Genomic DNA, 21,630 nt, shown 5'->3' with positions numbered 1-21,630 from the left:
TACCAAATCAGATGACAAAAAAATGAGATGTTTGCTGTGAATTACAAATAAAATAAACTGTGGCTATAACATTTAATTTGAATTAATACTTTGCTATTTCATACAATTTTCCTTATTAATAACATAGTTAGAACCGTCAAAATGGACTTAGCCCATAAGATCGATCCAACCAAATCCGTTATTAGGGTAAGGTTGAGATATGATTTTTCAAGCCATTTAAAACTAGGGCTTATAAGCCCAACCCATATAAGTCCTTGGGCTTTGATGCTTGATCGGGGATCAACCCATGGGCCAAGACTTTTTATTTAAAGGTAACTTAATGAAATTTCACTAGTGTATGAACTAATTACTTAGATGCACACAATATTATAATAGTACGAATCTTACCAGATTTTGGTGTGTCCAGATACATGGACTCAAAATTAGGTGTAATTTGTTCTAGATAAACTCTATCCAAGTGGATTCACATGTACGTAGGATACCTTGATAAATCCCGATTCCCGTGCCCTCGCTTTCTTCCCATCTCGCTTGTCATTCTCTTATCTCGCTTGCATATCTGGAATGCATCACACCAAATACATGTATCTCGTGTATCTAGTATCCTGGATACGTACTAATCACACTAGATTTTTTGCTAGTGTTATTGAAACAACACCATTGTTTGACATATTTGATTTGAAAAAAAGAAAGAAGGGCTAGCCCGCCCCAATCCACGACCCTTATAGAGTTGGGTTGAGTTTAACATTTTAAGACCCTTCCAAATGAAGGACAGTCCTATCCTAACCCATCAAATTTCTTGACCCGCGAGACTTAGACCGGGTGGGACTGGACCGATCCTTTTCAATAACTCTAAACATAGTGAAGCACAGTTCCACTATAACCAAGGTGCATTTCTACGTTACTCTTTTGTATAAAGGAATGTGTCAAGTCATATTCAGGCCAATAAATTCCATAATAAATTTTGCATGGCGTAACAAGTCAAATTCAAAACCATATGATAAGTCAATTAAAACATAAATAACATATTTCAATCAATAAAGTATATTATCTGCAGACCTGAATTGATTATTCTGAAATCTATAATTAATAAAATTGGAGTCATCCATGAATTTTAAGTGCAAATCAGTTCAAATAACCATGGTGCCTCTTTCTGCAACTGTTATTGTATATTTTACAGTTATATGGAAGTGCTAGACAACTGTTCATCGATATGCTTGCTTCTGACCGACTATATTTTTAAATTTTATTTCTGTGAAGCAGAAATTCAAATATGGAAAAAGAAGGCAAAATATCTTTGTTTTATTTTATCCAAAAGAGGGGGAAAATAATACCTATGGCTAACCGTTTTTTTAGGTATTCCCAAACACGCTGGATTACTATACTATTTTCTTGAATAATAAACCTTGAGTACTCAAAAATATTTATGTAAAAATTAAGTCTTTTTCTAATTTTATCACAAAAATTTAATTTTTCTTTTGATAAAACAAATAATGGCAAGTAATAAAACAGTTGAATTTTCTGGAAAAAAAATAAAACTTTTTTTTTGGAAGCCCAGAATACCCTCATTAGGTGCCCCTTGACCAGCATTCCTGCATTAATCCAACCTAACATAACCTTATTTTGTGTATACTTAAATCTTGAATTTTGTTTTTTTGGCTTCAATGTTGGATTTCTGGTCTGGGTTTTTGACCTTTTAATCTTCTTCAGATTTCTTTCAATCCCTGTTTTTGTCATTCTTGAATTTTTTTGGGGTTTTTCAGAACAATCTTGAGGTATATGTTTTGATTGATAAAATGGAAATAGAAAACTGGAAAATCAAGAATCTGTTGTGAACTGTCAATTTGGTTAGCTGAATATGATAATACTGAAAGATATTGTGGAAAGTTTGGGTCTTTGGTGGCTAATTATCATTTAGGGTTCAAATGCATTTGTTGGATAGAATATATTGTTGTAGACTTATGGGCTGTATTTGTTCAAAGGGTTCTTCAACAGATCATGATGATGTTGTTGAACATGAAAAGGAAAAAGAAATACAAGTTGATAAATCTTCTGTACAGTTGGTTGCTCCATCAGTAAGGGAAGAGATTAAAGAAATAGTTAAACCCAATGTAACATCAGAAGATAATGGTGTTACAACAAAAGTTGATGATAATGAGAAAACTAGGATTAGAGAGAGGCCTAAGGACGGACGATTCAAGAGACAATCGACGATGGATTTTGGACTGATACGATCAAGGTCTCGAGTTGTTAACATGCCTCATGGTGCAATAGGGGAGCTGTGTGCTGCAGGTTGGCCATTATGGCTAAGTTCAGTTGCACAAGAGGCTATTCAAGGGTGGGTTCCTCGAAGTGCAGAATCATTTGAAAAATTGAACAAAGTCAGTTCTAACGTTATCTTTAAATTGTCACATTTACTGCTTCTAAGTTTCATTACACTGATTTTATACTTTGAAATGTATAGTTTGCCCAGTTTTCGCGATCTAAAGAAGATTATCATACTGATAGAATCAACCATGTGATGTTTGCAGTATTGTTTCATATCCCCTTGTTTCCCTGTCCTCTTGAGTGTTTTAGGAACAGGATTTTCTAGATATTTCATTTTGTTACACATGATCTCGATGTGTCTTTTCACTTCTTTTTGTTGCTTTCAATTTGAAAAATGCATTTTCAGTTTTAATTGCGGATGTAATCATAATGCATACGTGATAGTTTCATAAAACATAACTAAAGTATGTTGTATCAATAATCTGACTTTGTTTGGCTGCATAATTTTTTCTTGGTGTTAGTTCAGTTCAAGGTAACATGGGATTAAGATTGTGAATTTCTAATTGAAACAATGGATGTCATTTAACTTTTATAGATCTCTCAATATTTGGAACTATGATAACCTCTAATGTTTATTTTCCAATGCAGATTGGTCAAGGAACATATAGTAATGTTTACAAGGCCCGTGACCTTGAAACCGACAAAATTGTTGCAATGAAGAAAGTAAAATTTGTCAATATGGATCCTGAGAGTGTTCGCTTTATGGCGAGAGAGATTTGTATTTTGCGTAGATTGGACCACCCAAATGTAATGAAACTTGAGGCTTTGGTCACATCCAGAATTTCAGGCAGTATATATCTTGTATTCGAATACATGGAGCACGATCTTGCTGGACTTTCATCAGCACCCGGGATCAAGTTCACTGAACCACAGGTATTTCTTCTTAGGTAGGTGCATTATTCTTACAAAGTTGTTTACAAGTTCTTTATATCCTTACGTTGCACAATTTGAATTGTATTTCAGATAAAATGTTATATGCAACAAATGCTTTTGGGACTCGAACACTGTCATAGTCGGGGTATACTTCATCGAGACATTAAGGGTTCAAATCTTCTAATTGGTGATAATGGTGTTCTAAAGATCGGAGATTTTGGTCTGGCGACATCTTTTAAGCCCAACCAAAAGCAGCCATTAACAAGTCGTGTTGTAACACTGTGGTATAGGGCTCCTGAGCTTTTGCTTGGTGCAACAGAATATGGAGTGGCCATTGATATGTGGAGTGCTGGATGCATCCTTGCTGAATTATTTAATGGAAAGCCTATCATGCCTGGAAGAACAGAGGTACTCCCATTTCGGGGCTCGAATTCACTCCTTGATCTCTACTTCCCTAGAAAAAATTACAGTTTCCTCCATGCTTACAATCAAAAAAGAGTTTAATCATCAAGCACTAAATCCAATCTATTTCTAACTTTTTTTCATCTCATTAACGAACTAGCGCCTGTTTCTTCATGTATTTATTAACTGAGAGAGTTGAAACAATTGATAGGTGGAGCAAATGCATAAAATATTCAAGCTTTGTGGTTCACCTTCTGAGGAGTACTGGAGTAAATCAAAACTACCACTTGCTACTAGTTTTAAGCAACAGAATCCATATAAGCGCGGTATTGCTGATACATTCAAGGACTTGCCTCCGACAGCTTTGGCCCTTGTTGACACCTTACTTTCAATAGAACCAGAAAACCGCGGCACTGCTTCTTCTGCACTCAATAGTGAGGTAATGTCCAAAACTCATCTCTCCCTTACCAACATTATCTTCCTTCTGGAAAGTAGTTTTTCCTATTTTCCCTGAAGAAGAAAAGTATTTCCAACTTTAGTGATTGATAAATGCTGTTAATATCAACCCTATCAACCTGCATATCTATAATTAAGTGGAAGTTTTCTTGTCACTTTCATAGGAACAATTTCATTAAAAAACTGCTCCCACTTAAGAAGGTGAACAATTCCTCAGCGAAGAGCTAAAGAGAAGATGAATTCACATAAACTCAAAAATTTATCCTAACATGTCATTGTTTGTTGCCAAGCTCTATGTCTTTTGTGATGATCTTATGTGACTTGGCTTTCTTGTTTGATGTGAAAAATCAAAGAGAAAAGCTCTTTATCTGATCAATTCATTTGTTAAGCATCTATTTTGAAAAAGATTTCATAACTTCAACACTTGTCCCAGCACGATGGTATTTGTTTTTAAGCTATGCATTTTGCAATGACCAATGTGGCCTGCCACTGCCAATCGATGATACGAGGCAACTTTGTTGTTTTGTTTTGGGAAATCATTTGTTCAATATATATATATTAGAATACGTTGTTCATCTCCTATAAATTTCACTACCAATAGAAATGTTTTATATCTTTCTTCTTTGGTTTTACTTTTCAGTTCTTCAAAGCGAATCCCCTACCTTGTGATCCATATACTTTACCAAAGTATCCTCCAAGCAAGGAATACGATACTAGGGTTCGAGATCAAGAAGCAAGAAGGTATACTGCATTAACTTCATGTATACATATTTACTGCTCAGTTATGTTTTCTGAATCCAGCATATGCTATTCATATGTTACATTATATTTAGCATAACTCATGTCATCTTATTCTACTTAATTTAAAGTTGTCGCTTATTTTTTCTCAATTTTGTTTCTTCTATTCTCCTTTTATATTTCTATAGTACAATGCTCTAAGCCTCTAACAAATATTGCTTGAAATTAAGGGAAAATGCATAAGTACCCCCCAGCCTATGCTCGAAATCCCAGAGACACACCTAACCTTTACTAAGGTCCTATTACCCCCCAAACTTATTTTATATGTAATATTCTACCCCTTTTTGGCCTACGTGGCACTATCTTGTGGGCCCAGCGCACGTTGACAATTTTTTCAGGGATAGTGCCACGTAGGCCAAAAAGGGGTAGAATATTATAGATAAATTAAGTTCGGGGGGGTAATAGGACCTTAGTAAAGGTTAGGTGTGTCTCTGGGATTTCGGGCATAGGCTGGGGGGTACTTATGCATTTTCCCTGAAATTAATAATGTGGGGCTTAGTGACAGTTCAACACAATTATGCAACCCAATTTCGATGTCCACCTTCTTCATTGGGCATGGCTACTTCTCGGGCTGCCTTGGAGTATGAGAAATATGTTAAAAAAACTCTACAAATGGAGAGATCGGATAAAACAAGCTCTCACTGGTTAAATACTGGTTCCTACTCTGACCAAAATTAAGAGTGACTTGTAATTTTGTTTTCATGCTTTGACTTATGTATGTTTACTGTCACGTTCTCCAAAGAAAGTGCAGCTTTCTTGTAACCAAACTTTGCTGTTCTTTCATATAGTTTCACAGTTATGTTATCTTAATCACAGGCGAAAGGCTGAGGCTGGAAAAGGACATGGAGCTGAAACAACAAAGAAGTCATCGGGACAAGCAAAGGAAGAACCGGCAACAGAATTCAATGCTCTCGGACAGGTTTTATTTTCTTCTAGTTGTCCAAGACTTCTACAGAATATTTACATTTTCTTGCTTAAGACCCCTGTTGTTGCACCAATGACTAATGCAAATAATTGCAGGGACAGACGAGCAAAAGCATCAGAGTGAAATACAATGCTCTCGAGGACAATAGAGCTGGTTTCTCTATAGAGCCACCAGCATTGAGATACGGACTCACTCATTCTAATTCAGTGATCCATCCTAATACATCTGGTTACACATGGACTAACAAAGCAAAGGAGGATTCAAGTGCAATCAATGAACGGGCATATCCCGCTTCCCAACATGGTGTAGAGCTTTCAAGGCAGGGTTCTCACAAGCCTCGAGCTGCAGGAGAGTTTTCAAGCATTCGTTCAAGGAGAGATGATAGGTCATCTGGTGGAGATTCCACGGTGTGTTCCTTAGATCAATAAGTTCCCACTATCTAGAATGCTTTTAAACCCAGTTATTAGTAATATATAAAGGGAAAATACATAAGTACCCCCCAGCCTATGCCCGAAATCCCAGAGACACACCTAACCTTTACTAAGGTCCTATTACCCCCCGAACTTAATTTATCTATAATATTCTACCCCTTTTCGGCCTACATGGCACTATCCTCGAAAAAAATGTCAACATGCGCTGGGCCCACAAGACAGTGCCACGTAAAGGTTAGGTGTGTCTCTGGGATTTCGGATGTAGGCCAAAAAGGGGTAGAATATTACATATAAAATAAGTTCGGGGGGTAATAGGACCTTAGTAAAGGTTAGGTGTGTCTCTGGGATTTCGGATATAGGCTGAGGGGGTACTTATGCATTTTCCCATATATAAACAAAACACTCAAACATAACCTCAACTAGCAAGTAAGCACTCCAACTTCGAGAGTTCACATAGACACGTCAACTTGCTCTCAACTGGCAACTAAACACTCTAACTCGTCCCCACTTTGCCTCGTAGACACCCAATGCCGACATGACACATAAATTTTGGAGGTGTCTAGATGATCATTTTGTAAGTTGGAGTGTTCATATGACACAATAGAGACGAGTTGAGGTGTCTAGATGTGCATACTCAAAATTGGACTGTTAAGTTGCCAATTGAGGCCAAGTTAAAGTGTCTATCTAAGTATTATGCCTTCCCTTATTCAAAGATCAGTCAACTGATCTGACAGACACAAACGCACAGAGGTCTAATAGTCAAGTCATCAAGGATTCATTTAGAACGTTGGGCTAGATGGCATCAGCTTTACATGTTAGAAGAAATCGATTCATTTTGCAGTGAAAAAAAAATGTAACAATCCCACACAACACACACAAGCAGAGATATACCATGCTCTGAGGCCTAATGAGTTAAGGCATCCGGTATCCACTCGCAGTTGAGCTGCTGAGTTAGCTTAAGATTATTTGAGAAGAAATTTTAATTTGATAACTAACTTCCTGTTTTTTCATGTGCTGTTTTGACATTTTGAACTTTTCCTCCTTTTTTTAAGCTTTCTTGAGTTTAACTTGGCCCGCTCCTTGCTTCAGGTTTATGTGCCAAAGAGAAGCAGACTCCTGCACTCTGGACCACTAATGCCACAAGGGGGAAGTATGGAAGACATGTTAAAGGAACACGAGAGACAAATTCAAGAAGCAGTCAGGAAAGCACGTCAAGACAAGACAAGGCCCGAATAGAATTGATTGCTCTCTTCTAGCGGAAGGACTCTCGTATAATTTCACTCTTCTGCACATGAAATCCACATTTATACAGGGCTTAAAAGAAGATATATCTATTAGCCATATCAGGAGTAAGGTTCTTATTTAGTGACCTTATACCGTTTGAGGGTGGCAAATTTGCTTTGTGTGGTTTGAAGAATTTGTTATGTTCACAATGTAATTCCATTTCTTCTTTGATATCTAGAAACTAAAGCTCACTAGTTGGTTCTGGATAGTTTTAGAAGGGAACTAAATCCTTTTGTAATATATTCAGAGAATTGATTGAAATACTGTAGTTGAGCCAATATTGTCAGTTTACTTTACAAAGTTAAAGAAACCAGTTTTATTGCTGGAGCAATAAGCCAAGTTGAAGTTTCTGCATTATGCAAACCAGTCTAAAACTCATATGCATCTCTTGCAAGAAGAATTCAAGTAAATATTTCATTCACTCTTTCTTTTATCCGAAATCGTATTCATAGGAATGATGGATGAAAATGATCTACTAGTTAAAAATAATAACAATCGGTAAAGATATCTAGGCTCGTCGTTTCAAGTATATAGAATGATATATGTTACTTATAGTTGAAATAGAGAAGTTCCATAGGAGTGTTGTTTAATAGAAGGATCCCTATAAAGTCAAAGGTAAGTTCTCTATAGATACATAAACTTATTTTTCATTTTAATTATATTTGATATGATAATAATAAGATTTGAGTTTAAATCAGTGATGATTCATATAGTCAATCCAAACTTGTCTAGAATTGAGACTTAATTATTATGTTATGTAACAATATTCTTATTCTGTATCCAAAAGGGCATTAATAATTGACTTAGAAAATCACTCAACTATTAGTATTTTTGCTCTTTAATGTTTCTAAAATGAGTAGCTGACTTCAAGACTTGAAATATTGGAGTTCAAAAGAGGAAAATTGAAGTTGAGAAATACTAATTAACAGGAATTTGGGGCATTTACCCTCATTTAATTGTTCGAGCTACTGATAGGAGAACTACTTGTAGCCATATTAAGATGTTCTTAATTGAACTAGAAATAACTGTTAGTGAAAAACTTACAAGATAACAAAAATACAAAATTACAATTGAAAATAAAAATGAAGAAATAAATCTCTTCAGGCTGAGGCGCGGATATCTCGCTCTCCTTAAGGAGATTCAAGCCCACTGCAGCAAATGCTTTCACCGGTCCAGCAGTAGTCCTCTTGACTTGTCCCCTCCAGGATACAATAGCCTTCACAAAGTATAACTCAACAAATCTGGACAAGAGTTGAGTCCAAAGCTCCACAAAAAAAGAACACCTCCTTTCAACTAATAAGAACTCTCTTTTTGACAAACCTTATACACTCTATATTTTCTTGTTGTATTGTGTGTCACAAACCAAATGAAGATCACCACTATTTATACTAGAAGAAGTCTTCCTAGCAATGAATAGGAAGATAATGGTGTAGTAAATAGTGAAGATAATAGCCTTAGGAGTTACATAGGTTACATGGATAATGGAGGAGTAAAGAATGGAATAATGAATCACTAAGCCACCAACGGCTTGCTGCTGCACCAAAAAGTTTGTAACATATGCACTAACTCCATTTGGAGTAATGCTGAACAGTAATGCAACAATTATGATTGTTATTACATCCAACATTTTGTAACCTATGAAAAGTGAGAAGTCAACCAACGGCCAGAAATCAATATCTGTGTGACTATGCAGAATATTGCAAAATTTAATATATTTTAGAATATTAAAATGTCACACTAACAATCCCCCACTCAATTTTAATATTAGATAAGAGAGTATATCAGCTGAAGGAAGACTACTATGCATAATGAAGGTGTGCTATGCATTGAACCTCCACTTAGTGAAACAATAATTTTTACTCCAGAGTCGTAGTGGTCTCAGACTTGAACTATGACTGCTTGAGGGAAATAAAATATCACTGTCCACACATAATAATCAAGGTGTTGACATAAGCTTTAAAGCCAGCACGTTATGGCTATGTGCTATCCCGATTTCATGAGTGCTTTTGAGAATAAGCCAATTCTCATAGGAAGCAACCTACTTCCACACATCACATAGGTGAAATCTGTCGAGAGTGCTCCTGTAAGCTTAACACTCCACCCATACGGGCTACAAATATTCATTAAGAGTTTTGTTAACTCAACCTTCACATAACTACAGGAAACAATGCACTCACATCATAGGGAGGGAATAAAAAGATAGTGCATTTTTCACAACAAGTCATCATATGATTAGTTTTTCCCTTTGAACCTGGTTATAGGATCTCTAGTCTCCAGGTTGGGTTTCCTCATTTATGACTCAAGGATTTATAGGCTTCAATCCCATCCCCCTCGATGTGCTCCAGACCTTTTCTCTTGTTAAGGCCTTAGTAAGAGGATCTGCAAGATTATCACAAGATTTGATATAATCAACATTAATGGTACCATTTGTCAAATATGATCTTACATTACTGTGTTTCCTCCTTATAGGTCTGGATTTACCGTTGTAATAACGGTTTTGAACTCTACCAATCGCAGCGGTGCTATCACAATGAATTAAAATAGGAGAAATTGGTTTTTCAAAATAAGGTATTTGAAATAATAAATCTCTTAACCAATTCGCTTCCTCACTAGCTGAAGCTAAAGCAATTAGTTCAGCCTCCATGGTAGAGTTAGCAATAATAGTTTGCTTTTTTGATCTCCAACAAACAGCACCACCACCTAAAGTAAAGACATAACCAGTGGTAGAACAGGAATCATCTGATAAAGTGTTCCAATCTGCATCACAAAAGCCTTCAAGTACAACAGGATATTTTTTATAGAACAAACCACAATTTTTTGTTCCAATTAAATATTTCATAACTCTTGTTATAGCATGCCAATGTTCATTACCTGGCTTGCTTGTAAACCTGCCAAGTACTCCTACTGCATATGCAATATCAGGCCTAGTGCAATCAGTCACATACCTCAAACTTCCGATTATGCCAGCATATTCCTTTTGATTTATTACATCATTTTCACTTTCAATAGGAAATAAGTGAACACTTGAGTCAAAAGGAGTTGCAACATGCTTGCAATCAAGAAAGTTATATTTTTTCAATATTTTCTCAACATAATGTGACTGGTCAAGGAAAATTCCATCACATGTTCTTGTAATTTTTATTCCAAGAATAACATTTGCCTCACCAAGATCTTTCATATCAAAATGGCTTCTAAGAATATTCTTAGCTTCATCAATAACATTCATGTTAGAGCCAAAGATCAATAAATCATCAACATATAGGCAAATAATCACATGTGAATTATTCCAAGACTTAAGATATATGCACTTATCACACTCATTTGTTTTAAAACCATTTTCAATCATGCAAGAATCAAACTTTTCATGCCATTGCTTAGGTGCCTTTTTCAAGCCATATAGGGATTTAGTAAGTTTACATACTTTGCTTTCTTGGCCTGCTTCAACAAAAAACTTGGGTTGATCCATATAAATTTCCTCATTTAGGTCTCCATTTAAAAAAGCAGTTTTTACATCCATTTGATGAATTTGCAAATCAAAAATTGCAGCCATAGCAATTAAAAGTCTTATGGATGTAATTCTTGTTACCGGTGAAAAAGTATCAAAAAATTCTAGGCCTTCTAGTTGTTTAAAACCTTTTGCAACTAGTCTAGCCTTATATTTATCAATAGAACCATCCGGTTTCAACTTTTTTCTTAAGACCCATTTGCAACCAATTGTTTTACAACCCGGTGGTAAATCAACTAGTTTCCAAGTTTTATTAGAAATTAGTGATTCTATTTCATCATTTACAGCCTCTTTCCAAAAAATAGAATCATGTGAAGATAATGCTTCTTTCAAAGTAAGAGGGTCATCTCCAACATTAAACACATAAAAATCAGGACCAAAATCTTTTTTTACTCTAGCTCTTTTACTTCTTCTTAACTCAAAATCATCAACTTCTTTATTTTTCAAAGTAGAAGTAGAAGAACTAGGTAGTGACAAAATATTTTGTTCAATCCTTTGACCCCCACTATTTTTAGAATCAAAAGGAAACTTATTTTCATGAAAAATACATTACCTGATTCTATCACAATATTATCTTCAAGATTAAAAAATCTATAGGCTGTACTATTTGAAGCATAACCAAGAAAAACACAAGTAGTAACTTTCTTACCCAACTTTGTAATCTTGGGATCCATTAGCCTCACAAAGGCTAGACAACCCCAAACTCTTAGATATCCCAAACTTGGCTTGTAACCTTTCCACAATTCAAAAGGTGTCAATTTAGACTTTTTATGAGGCACACGATTCAACACATAACAAGCAGTTAAAATAGCTTCACCCCAAAAATTTAAAGGTGCATGTGACTCAATAAGCATCGCATTAGTCAATTCAACCAAAGTTCTATTTTTCCTTTCCGCTACTCCATTAGATGAAGGAGAGTAAGGAGGAGTAGTTTCATGAATTATTCCCAATGATCTGACAAAAGAATTAAACTCGTTTCATGAATTATTCCCAATGATCTGACAAAAGAATTAAACTTATTAAACTCATATTCACGGCCTCTATCACTTCTAATTCTTTTTATTTTTCTTCCAAACTGATTTTCAACCTCATGGAGATAAGTTTTGAAAATTTTCAAAAGCATCACTTTTATTTTTCATCAAGTAAACATATGTAAACTTAGAAAAATCATCAATGAAAGTGATAAAATATCTATTACTTCCACGAGTTAAAATTCCACCAAGTTCACAAATATCAGTATGAACTAATTCTAACAAATCAGTTTTTCTTTCAACTTGAAAATGAGGCCTTTTAGTGATTTTGGCTTTACTACAAGCCTCACACTTTTCAAAATTCTTTTTAATCATTGGAATTAATCCTAAACTACTCATGATTCCAACATAACGATCATTAATATGACAAAAACGAGCATGCCAAAAATTGGTAGAAGAAAGCATGTAAACAGAAGTAGAAGTTTTATTCATTTCAACATTCAATTTGAACATCTCATCACATGCATACCCCTTTCCCACAAAAATACCCTTCTTCACTATTACATATTGATTAGACTCAATAATCTGTTTAAAGCCTGCTTTATTAAGAAGAAAACTAGACATCAAATTTTTCCTCATTGAAGGAGTATAAAGTACATCTTTCAAAGTTAATACCCTTCTAGAAGTAAAACACAATTCGACATCTCCCTTTCCAAGCACTTGAGTGGTGTGAGCATCACCAAGCATGATGGTTTTGGGCTCCTCAAAATGAGTATATTTCTTAAACCAGTCTTTGTCATGACAGACATGACGGTTTGCACCAGAATCAGCCCACCATCCATTAACATTCTCAACCATGTTTATGTCGGTAATCACCGCCACAAAAGGTTCTTCGGTAATGTTTGCCTGAGGGTTAGGACCACGTTTCCGGAATCTGCAAAATCGAGCAATATGCCCACTCTTGCCACAAACAAAGCACGGTCCTTTGTCTTGAACTTGTTGATTTTGTGCTTGGTTATTTTCACCATTATTTTTCTTGAATTTTTTCTTCTTAGGCTTCAAAGAAGTATTTTTGTGAGTTTCAGGAGTAGCATTATTTGAAGTAATTAAATTTACCTTCGTTGTGATGTTGTTCTCTTCTGTTTGTAAAAGTGCATCTTGGCCCCTTGCCTCTTCTTCCATGCGGATTTTCATTATCAAGGTTTCAAGAGAGGTTTCCTTTTGTTTGAGGCGCATAGTTTTTGAAATTCCTTCCAAGAAGGTGGAAGTTTATCTACTATGCCACAAACAATAAGGTTATCTCCAATTTTTATCTCCTCGGACCTTAGCTCTCCAACAATCATTATAAAGTCTTGAGCTTGGTCTACCACTGATTTGTTGTCCACCATTTGGAAACGAAAAAATCTACTAGCCGCATATTTTTTCGCTCCAGCCTCTTCAGTATCATACTTACTTTGCAACGCTTTCCAAATTTTCTTTGCACTAGAGAAAGTTCTATCATAATAATCATAAAAATTATCAGATAGACAATTAAGAATATAATACCGACACTTATAGGAATCACCATCGTACTTTTCCACTTTCTCTAGATGAGAAATAGTTTCATCATCATTCATAGAGGTGATGTCTACTTTATTAGGATTCTTCTCAGTTAACACGTAAGAAACATTGAGAAGACTCAAGTAGAAAAGTACTTTACCCTTCCATCTCTTAAAATGGTTACCATTGAACCGAAATGGCTTGTTAAGGTCTCCCATCTTGACATCCGCGGTTTTTTCAATTGTAGCCATGTTGAATCTCCTTAAAATTGTTAGTGAAAAACTTACAAGATAACAAAAATACAAGATTACAATTGAAAATAAAAATGAAGAAATAAATCTCTTCATGCTGAAGCGCGGATATCTCCCTCTCTTTAAGGAGATTCAAGCCCACTGCAGCAAATGTTTTCACCGGTCCAGCAGTAGTCCTCTTGACTTGTCCCCTCCAGGATACAACAACCTTCACAAAGTATAACTCAACAAATCTGGACAAGAGTTGAGTCCAAAGCTCCACAAAAAAAGAACACCTCCCTTCAACTAATAAGAACTCTCTTTTTGACAAACCTTATACACTCTATATTTTCTTGTTGTATTGTGTGTCACAAACCAAATGAAGATCACCACTATATATACTAGAAGAAGTCTTCCTAGCAATGAATAGGAAGATAATGGTGTAGTAAATAGTGAAGATAATAGCCTTAGGAGTTGCATAGGTTACATGGATAATGGAGGAGTAAAGAATGGAATAATGAATCACTAAGCCACCAACGGCTTGCTGCTGCACCAAAAAGTTTGTAACATATGCACTAACTCCATTTGGAGTAATGCTGAACAGTAATGCAACAATTATGATTGTTATTACATCCAACATTTTGTAACCTATGAAAAGTGAGAAGTCAACCAACGGCCAGAAATCAATATCTGTGTGACTATGCAGAATATTGCAAAATTTAAAATATTTTATAATATTAAAATGTCACACTAACAATAACCAATTAGGTGGTCTTGTTAGTGTCCGCAAGGAACTAATATAGAATCATTATTCGAGGCTAATTAACATAAATTTAGTCTTATTTATAGAATTGTGAAATAAATTAGAGAGTGTTTTCCCTTGTATCCAATGCTTGTGCCCATTTATCATTTAGGGGGGACTGTATGAACTTTTGTAACAAGTAATCAAGCTTATAATAACAACAGTTTCTTTGTCAAAATTAGAAATTGAACACGAAAGTTGGACAAATAGAATTTATATAAACTATAAGAAATCAACCAAAAGGACTAAGAAGCAGAGCACAAAAACTCCGGATATTGTTTCAAAAACTGATCCTAGCTAGTTAGTATTGTCCACAAAATTAGCTAAAACTGTCCAAGTAGTACCAATTCTTCAGAGCAGCAAATCTTGTAAATGCGCGTTAGACTGCCAAGATTGTTGGTCCAGCAATAATGTACTCGTAATCTCCCTATTTGCATCCAATCTATCATTCAGAGGCACATCATCTAACAAGGCTTCTGTAAGGTCATCAACAAAATTGGATTTTTCTGTTTCACAAAGTGTCATAGATTCTTCTTGTGGTTTTAGTTGATGTTGTGTCTGACTCTTCTCCGACAATGTGTAACCCATATCGAACATTTCAGGCACGTTATTTTCTGGCATCACAAATTCTTGAATTTGAAATAAAGGCACAGTTTGCCCCAACAGACCATTCGCTTCACCAGCAGCCTTTTGAGTGATCTGCTCCTGATGTTGATTAGATTCTACTATTGCTTGTTTAGAAAAATCAAAAGCATTGATCAGCTTATTGTCCGGATTCATCAATACATCGGCATCCATATATTCAGCCAAAGTACCATATGTTTCAGGCATAGTTATATTTGACTTGACATTCGCAAAGTCAGGAATCATAGGTTCTTGAATTGGTGAAAAATTATTTAGCTCCCAATTGTTCCTGATTGAAGAGTCCCCACAACCAGTTAGTAGTCCAACAAAGCTTGTATTATTGGTTTGAAGTTCCGAATATGCATTACAGTCCTCATTTACACCAACAATAAAACCTTGCTGCAGGTGTGCTGGTTCCTTAGGCAGATTATTTTCTGGTATTGTGTTCTCAAATTCCAAAACACCATTTCCTTCACCAGCAGCTTCTTGAATTTGCACCTCAACATCATCAACTTCCATCGCTGGATTTTCAACGACATTGATAGGATGATTGATCATCCCATAGTCCTCATTCCACATTTGCGTTAGTTCAGGATCATTAGATTCTAATAGAGCATTGATTTTCTCTCATCTGATGAAGACTCTTGAATTTGCAACACTGGTTCTTGAAGAGCATCGATCTTCTCTTCATCTGATGAAGACTCTTGAATTTGCAACACTGGTTCTTGAAGAGCATTGATCTTCTCTTCATCTGATGAAGACTCTTGAATTTGCAACACTGGTTCAACAATATTGATAGGAGTGATCGCCTTATATTCCTGATCCATCCGCTGCTCAACAGAATTTACCCCTGAAAACACCTCTGTATCCAACTTCTGTTCATCAGAAAAATCCACAACAGCTGTACTCACATTACTACTTTGAGAAGTATTAGCAGAATTTTTCATTTTTATAGCACAAATACAATAATCTCTAAAATTAGAGTTTTTGAACTTTTTAAGAATAGCTTCGCAAAAAACATATTCCTTCATGAGCCACTTTCCATCATCGGGACAACACATCTTAGTATCATAATTGAGACTCTTCTTGCGTCCCATATTCAAAGGCTTGCTCTGTTTACTCCTAACCCATTTCCCCTTATCTTGCTGTTTCCAAGTCCCAAGATTATTACCTACAACTCTGCAAAATCTCTTATCACTTTTATTTTTCTTATGCCTCGGGGAAATAAAGTATCGAAAAATATTAGTATCGACATCGCCATAAGTTACCAAAGGTTCTTGTTTGTAAACATCACACTCCGTAATAAAACCATTGTCACACAAATCTTTTTGAGCGATAAACCTAAGAAGGTATGTGAATAACTCTGAATCTCTTGGATGAAATCGATACCCTTCTTCTTCAAACTCCATCACTCTTTCTTGTATATGATATATATTTTTCAAAGATGGAACAGAGTTTATATGGGGGCTGAGAGGTATATTTTATACAACAAAAAGTAATAAGGTTGAAGGGAATGGGAACAATTGTACGAATCAAGTATGATTATAGTTAGTCAATTCTTGGCTTGATCGGAAACCCATTGGTAACAAATTAGGAAAATAATTATTTAGAAACTTACCGCTGTAATCCGTCAGGTGTGTAGTTAATATAATTATCAGTTTAAATAAATCATTAGCTAATTATCAAATACTATAGTTTTTTGAGCTAATTTTTAAAAAGTACAATTAGATAACAGAAAACCCAATTGGTATTAACTTCGGAAAACTAATATTTAGTAACTTACCATATCCAACAATGTAACAATATTTAGAAACTTACGGTTATTTATGTTTTTTTAACTAACAATTTTTAACAATAAAGCAATATTTTGAAACTTACGATTTTAGTTTTTTTTTAAAACATTTTTTTTTGTAAAAACTTACAATTTTTATTTTATATTTGGAAATGATTTTCAATATGATATATGCCTCTGATGGAAATACTTAATAGGCGAATGACATGATTCTCCAATAGTTACTAATGACAATCATTTCTTTTATAAAGTGGACATATGTTTTTAGAAACAAAACAATTTGAATCTGTCTGGTCTAACTGGTGCAAAAATCATCTTTTCTGCTGGAAGAAACAATAGTTACAAATTGAAGCTCATCTTAAATTAGGTTTTGAGCGTACCCCTCTTGTTATCTCATTAACCACTAATATGAAACTTTTTTCATTCTTTGAACACTCTGAAATTGTATTCCTTGTGCGAAAACACAGTAATCAGGTTATAAAGGATAAAACAATAAACAAACATGTTTTCTCTCTTCTTCAAATGTAAAGGAAGGCAGAAAAGGATTGTTCTTGATCAACTTTTTTGGAACTTTGGTTTTAGCAGAGGAATGATTATGTCTGCTATATATCTGATCACGTCCATCTTTCCAAGTTCTTATGATGGTGCAACGCTGAAAACACCATTAATAGAGGTTGAAAGTATACAGAGTAGAAGAGAAGAGAAGAGAGCATCTTATTGAGTTCAATGAATTTTCTGTTACATTGAAAGTTAGCCTTTACATTGTAGTTCAATATCTATTTATAGACTATTGTATTGTAACTACTTTCTTAACTAACTATAGAAGCTTCTAGAACTTTCCTAACAACTTTAACTGACTCACACCATACAACTTGTTCAATCACCTAAGCTGATCAACACTCCCCCTCAAGCTTTATGGTTGAAACACATTCTTCATTCCAAATTTGCTGAACAAGTTGGTGTGTTGTATCTTGCCAGACTTTTAGTTAGTAGATCAGCCAGTTGATCCTTAGTGTTTATGTGTTGAGTTTTCAGCATGCCTTGGCAGATTCTTTCTCTAACAAAATGACAATTAATGTCAAAGTGTTTTTTTTCTCTTATGAAAGATTGGGTTAGCTGCAATCTGGATGGCTGCCTTGCTATCACAAATCATAATTACTGGTGTGGTTATCTTGATCCCCAACTCTTTGTATAATCCTATCAACCATGTTATTTCAGTTGTACATGCTGCCATGCTCCTGAACTCAGCTTCAGCTAAGCTCCTTGAAACTGTCTCATGTTTCTTTGATTTCCAAGAAGTCCTTCTCCAAATTTAACCACGTATCCTATAACTGATCTCCTAGTTTCCAAACATGCTCCCTAGTCAGAGTCACAGTAAGCTGTAAGTTTAGAAGTGTTTGCTGCAGGCATTAACAAACCTAATCCAGGTGCTTCTTTGATGTATCTAACTACTCTAAGAGCTGCATTCATGTGTGACTGTTTAGGACAATACATGAATTGACTCAAGACTTGTACTGAGAATGAAATATCTAGTCTTGTCATAGTGAGATATAAGAGCCTTCCTACCAGTCTTTAATATTTTGTAGTGTCTGTTAGTATATTGTCTCATTCAGCTATCCCTTCATTGATATGCTCATCATATTGAACTGATGTGAGCTTTTGATTCATCTCTAAATGTGTACAGGCTGGTTTTGCTCCTCTTAGGCCAGACTCAGATATCAATTCTAATGCATACTTTCTTTGTGACATGAGTATGCCTTTGTTGGACCTGGAGAACTCAATTCCCAAAAAGAACTTTAACTCTCCCAAATCTTTCATTTTGAACATTTTCTGAATATCCAGTCTAGTGTTACATAAGAGTTGTTGATTGTTCCCAGTTATGAGCAGATCATCTACATAGACCAATACCAAAACAATGCCATTTTCAGTGTGCTTAGTATACAATGAATAGTCATAATGACTCTGCTTGAACCCCATATCTACCAAGGCTTCTGTCAGCTTCATATTCCATTGCCTTGGTGCCTGCTTAAGTCCATATAAGGACTTATGTAGTTTGTAGACCTTGTGAGTCTCCCCATGTCTGGCAAACCCACTAGGAATAACCATATAGACCTCCTCAAGAAGATCACCATTGAGGAAGGCATTATGAACATCCATCTGATAGATATACCAACCTTTAGATGCTGCAAGAGCCACAATAGATCTAACAGCCACCATTTTTTGCAACATGACTGAAAGTTTCTCCATAGTCAAGACCTTCCTTCTGACTGAACCCCTGTGCAACAAATCTTGCTTTAAATCTTTCCACAGCTCCTGATGATAGGTATTTGATCTTGTAAATCCACCTACACCCAATAGGCCTCTTGTCAGGTGGTAAATCCACAATAGTCCACGTGTGATTGCTTTCTAATGCATCAATCTCCAACTGCATTGCCTTGACCCAAGCAGGATCAACAACAGCCTGGTGAAAAGATACAGGCTCACACAGAGCTGAGTATGCTTGAAGAACATGTTGGTAGGACTGAGATAAATGTGAATATGAAAGCTAATCAACAATAGGATAGGAATATGTATTGCCTTTAGGTTGAGTAACAAAATCTTGCAGCCACAGAGGAGGCTTGTTGGGTCTGCTAGATTTTCTGGTGGGAACAGGTAGAGTAGCCAGTGGTGACTGAACTGAAGATACTGGACAAGGATCAACAGTGAAAGAACTATTAGTTGGTGGGACACAATCATCAGCTGGTGAGACACATGCAGTGTTATCATGGGGGCACCAGTAGGTCTATGACTGGAAATATAGGATTGGATGATTCTTGTACATGCTTGAAAGGAAATATGTGTTCTTGAAATACCATATGTCTGCTTACAAAAAAGGAATGAGCATGGAGATCAAATAATATATAGACTTTATGTGTTGAAGAATACCCCATAAACACAACATAGATGGCTCTAGAGGAGAACTTGTCCAATACTCTAGGACATGCAACATAACAAAGACACCCAAACACCCTTAGATGAGATAAGGATGGAGGATGCATATATAATTTCTCATATGGAGACTGAAACCCAAGTAACCTTGAAGAAAGCCTGTTCAAAATATAGACAGTAGAAGAAACATACTGTAACACCCCAGAGAATTTTCGAACTAAGACTCGAGCCATCCTTCATGTGGAGTGGGATTTTACCGAGGAATAAAAAATTTCTTGAGTGTTAAGTTAAGGTCCCTAGGTGTAGCACATTGAGTTCCAAGAAGAGTTGAATTGGAAATAGTCATTTTGGAAAGAATCTGGAAAATTTGGCTATGGAAAAAAGGTGAGTTTTTGGTCAACTTTGAGCAGTCGTATCTCCTAGCTCAAAATGATTTAGGCGAATTTCCAGTTATTTCTGGAAATCCCTTGGAATGATCTTTCCAACGCCGCCGAGTTTGCTTGATTCCGAGTTCGTATGAGTGACTTATGCCCTTTGGAAGTTGGGTTGTTGGCACAGTCGCACAGTCGCACAGTGCAGTTTGTTTAGTCCGAAAATTTTAAGGGTATTTTGGTCTTTTCCCTAATCTTTTCTTTGGGTTATATTGAGGTGTTAGACTGATGTTTGGATCATTTTTGTCCCATTTTAAAGAGTGAGAGTAAGAGTGAGAGTTAGGGCTTGGAAGATAAGAGAGAAAGAAGAGGAAAAGAAGAGGAGAAAGAGAAGAAGAAGCTAAGGATCGTCGTGGATTTTTGTCGGGGGTGATCCCTAATCAGGTATGTGAGTCTTTAGTGTGGGTTTATCCTTTCCCCCCACATACCAAGCTCGTTTTTATGATTTGAGAAGAGATTGGATTTGTTGTTGAAGTTGTTAGTTGTTGTTGATGTTGTTAGTTGTGTTGTTGAAGTTATTGTTGGTTGTGGGACAGGATTGGGCTGTGTATTTGAGTTGTGACCTATTGTATATTGAGGGATTTTATGATCCTTAGTGTTGGTTGGTTCATACCCCCACACACCAACTCGTTTTTAATTCCAAGAGAAGATTTATTGGTTGTTGAAGTTGTAGTGGTGTTGTGTTGAAGTTCTTGCTGATTTAGTACAGATTTCTGGCTGTGATTTTTGAGTTGAATCTATTGTATAATAAGGGTCTTTATGATTCTAAGTGTTGCTGCTGAAACCTTGAGGTTGAGAGGGTTTAGAATTGGAAAGAAACAAGGGGAAAAAGTCGGATTTTTGGGGAAAAAGGGGCTGGGCTGTTGCACCTCTCCTAGTGCCAAGGACACCAATCCTTCCCTTTCATTCACCATTTCTTTTTTTATACATGTTCCTAGGTATTATACCTATGTTTCCTAGTTGTTTCCAACACTCCAAGGTACTTCCAAAAGTCAAGTAAAAACTACAAGTCAAGTGAAGTTAGTTTCAAAGTCAAGTGAAGTTAGTTTCCAAGTCAAGTGAAGTTAGTTTCAAAGTCAAGTGAAGTTAGTTTCCAAATCAAGTGAAGTTAGTTTCCAAGTCAAGTGAAGTTAGTTTCAAAGTCAAATGAAGTTAGTTTCCAAGTCAAGTGAAGTTAGTTTCAAAGTCAAGTGAAGTTAGTTTCCAAGTCAAGTGAAGTCAAGCTTAGAAGTAAGTAAGTCAAAACAAGTCTTTAAGGTTTTCCAAGAGTCTTCATTGATCGTTTTAACTTCATTTTAAGGCTCAAGTTAAGTA

The 21,630-nt window shown here is 35.7% G+C and overlaps 3 protein-coding genes across 4 annotated transcripts in view; 1 reads left to right on the top strand and 2 right to left on the bottom strand.

Moving 5' to 3' along the window:
- The window catches only part of LOC125830656 (60S ribosomal protein L7a-2-like), a 431,324-nt gene that overhangs the window by 201,508 nt on the left and 208,186 nt on the right, over positions 1 to 21,630 (bottom strand). The gene's annotated exons all lie outside the window — the stretch shown is intronic.
- LOC125830551 (probable serine/threonine-protein kinase At1g54610) lies at positions 1,751 to 7,564 on the top strand. Its single transcript, XM_049509737.1, has 8 exons — positions 1,751 to 2,378; positions 2,914 to 3,198; positions 3,289 to 3,606; positions 3,812 to 4,039; positions 4,697 to 4,797; positions 5,671 to 5,773; positions 5,875 to 6,186; positions 7,300 to 7,564. Exons 1-8 carry the CDS (start codon positions 1,923 to 1,925, stop codon positions 7,444 to 7,446), a joined length of 1,950 nt encoding a protein of 649 aa, XP_049365694.1. The 5' UTR covers positions 1,751 to 1,922; the 3' UTR covers positions 7,447 to 7,564.
- On the bottom strand, positions 14,893 to 16,574 carry LOC125830586 (NAC domain-containing protein 13-like). The gene is made up of 2 exons (XM_049509767.1): positions 15,885 to 16,574; positions 14,893 to 15,789 (listed from the first exon to the last, which is right to left on the bottom strand). The coding sequence occupies exons 1-2, from the start codon at positions 16,572 to 16,574 to the stop codon at positions 14,893 to 14,895; spliced, it is 1,587 nt and encodes a 528-aa protein (XP_049365724.1).

The sequence above is a fragment of the Solanum verrucosum genome, unplaced genomic scaffold, assembly GCF_900185275.1.
Source record: "Solanum verrucosum unplaced genomic scaffold, falcon-dt-bn FXZP01000102.1, whole genome shotgun sequence".
In the NCBI taxonomy this organism is placed as follows: domain Eukaryota; kingdom Viridiplantae; phylum Streptophyta; class Magnoliopsida; order Solanales; family Solanaceae; genus Solanum; species Solanum verrucosum.
This window is presented reverse-complemented; position numbering and strand designations above follow the sequence as displayed.

Excerpts from the sequence above, each read along its gene's own strand:
- LOC125830586 (XM_049509767.1), bottom strand. The coding sequence starts at position 16,574 with ATGGAGTTTGAAGAAGAAGGGTATCGATTTCATCCAAGAGATTCAGAG. Across the intron at positions 15,790-15,884 it reads TCAATGCTCTTCAAGAACCA|AAAATCAATGCTCTATTAGA; the intron begins GTGTTGCAAATT and ends ATCAGATGAGAG.
- LOC125830551 (XM_049509737.1), top strand. The coding sequence starts at position 1,923 with ATGCATTTGTTGGATAGAATATATTGTTGTAGACTTATGGGCTGTATT. Across the intron at positions 4,040-4,696 it reads CTTCTGCACTCAATAGTGAG|TTCTTCAAAGCGAATCCCCT; the intron begins GTAATGTCCAAA and ends TTTACTTTTCAG. Across the intron at positions 4,798-5,670 it reads CGAGATCAAGAAGCAAGAAG|GCGAAAGGCTGAGGCTGGAA; the intron begins GTATACTGCATT and ends TCTTAATCACAG.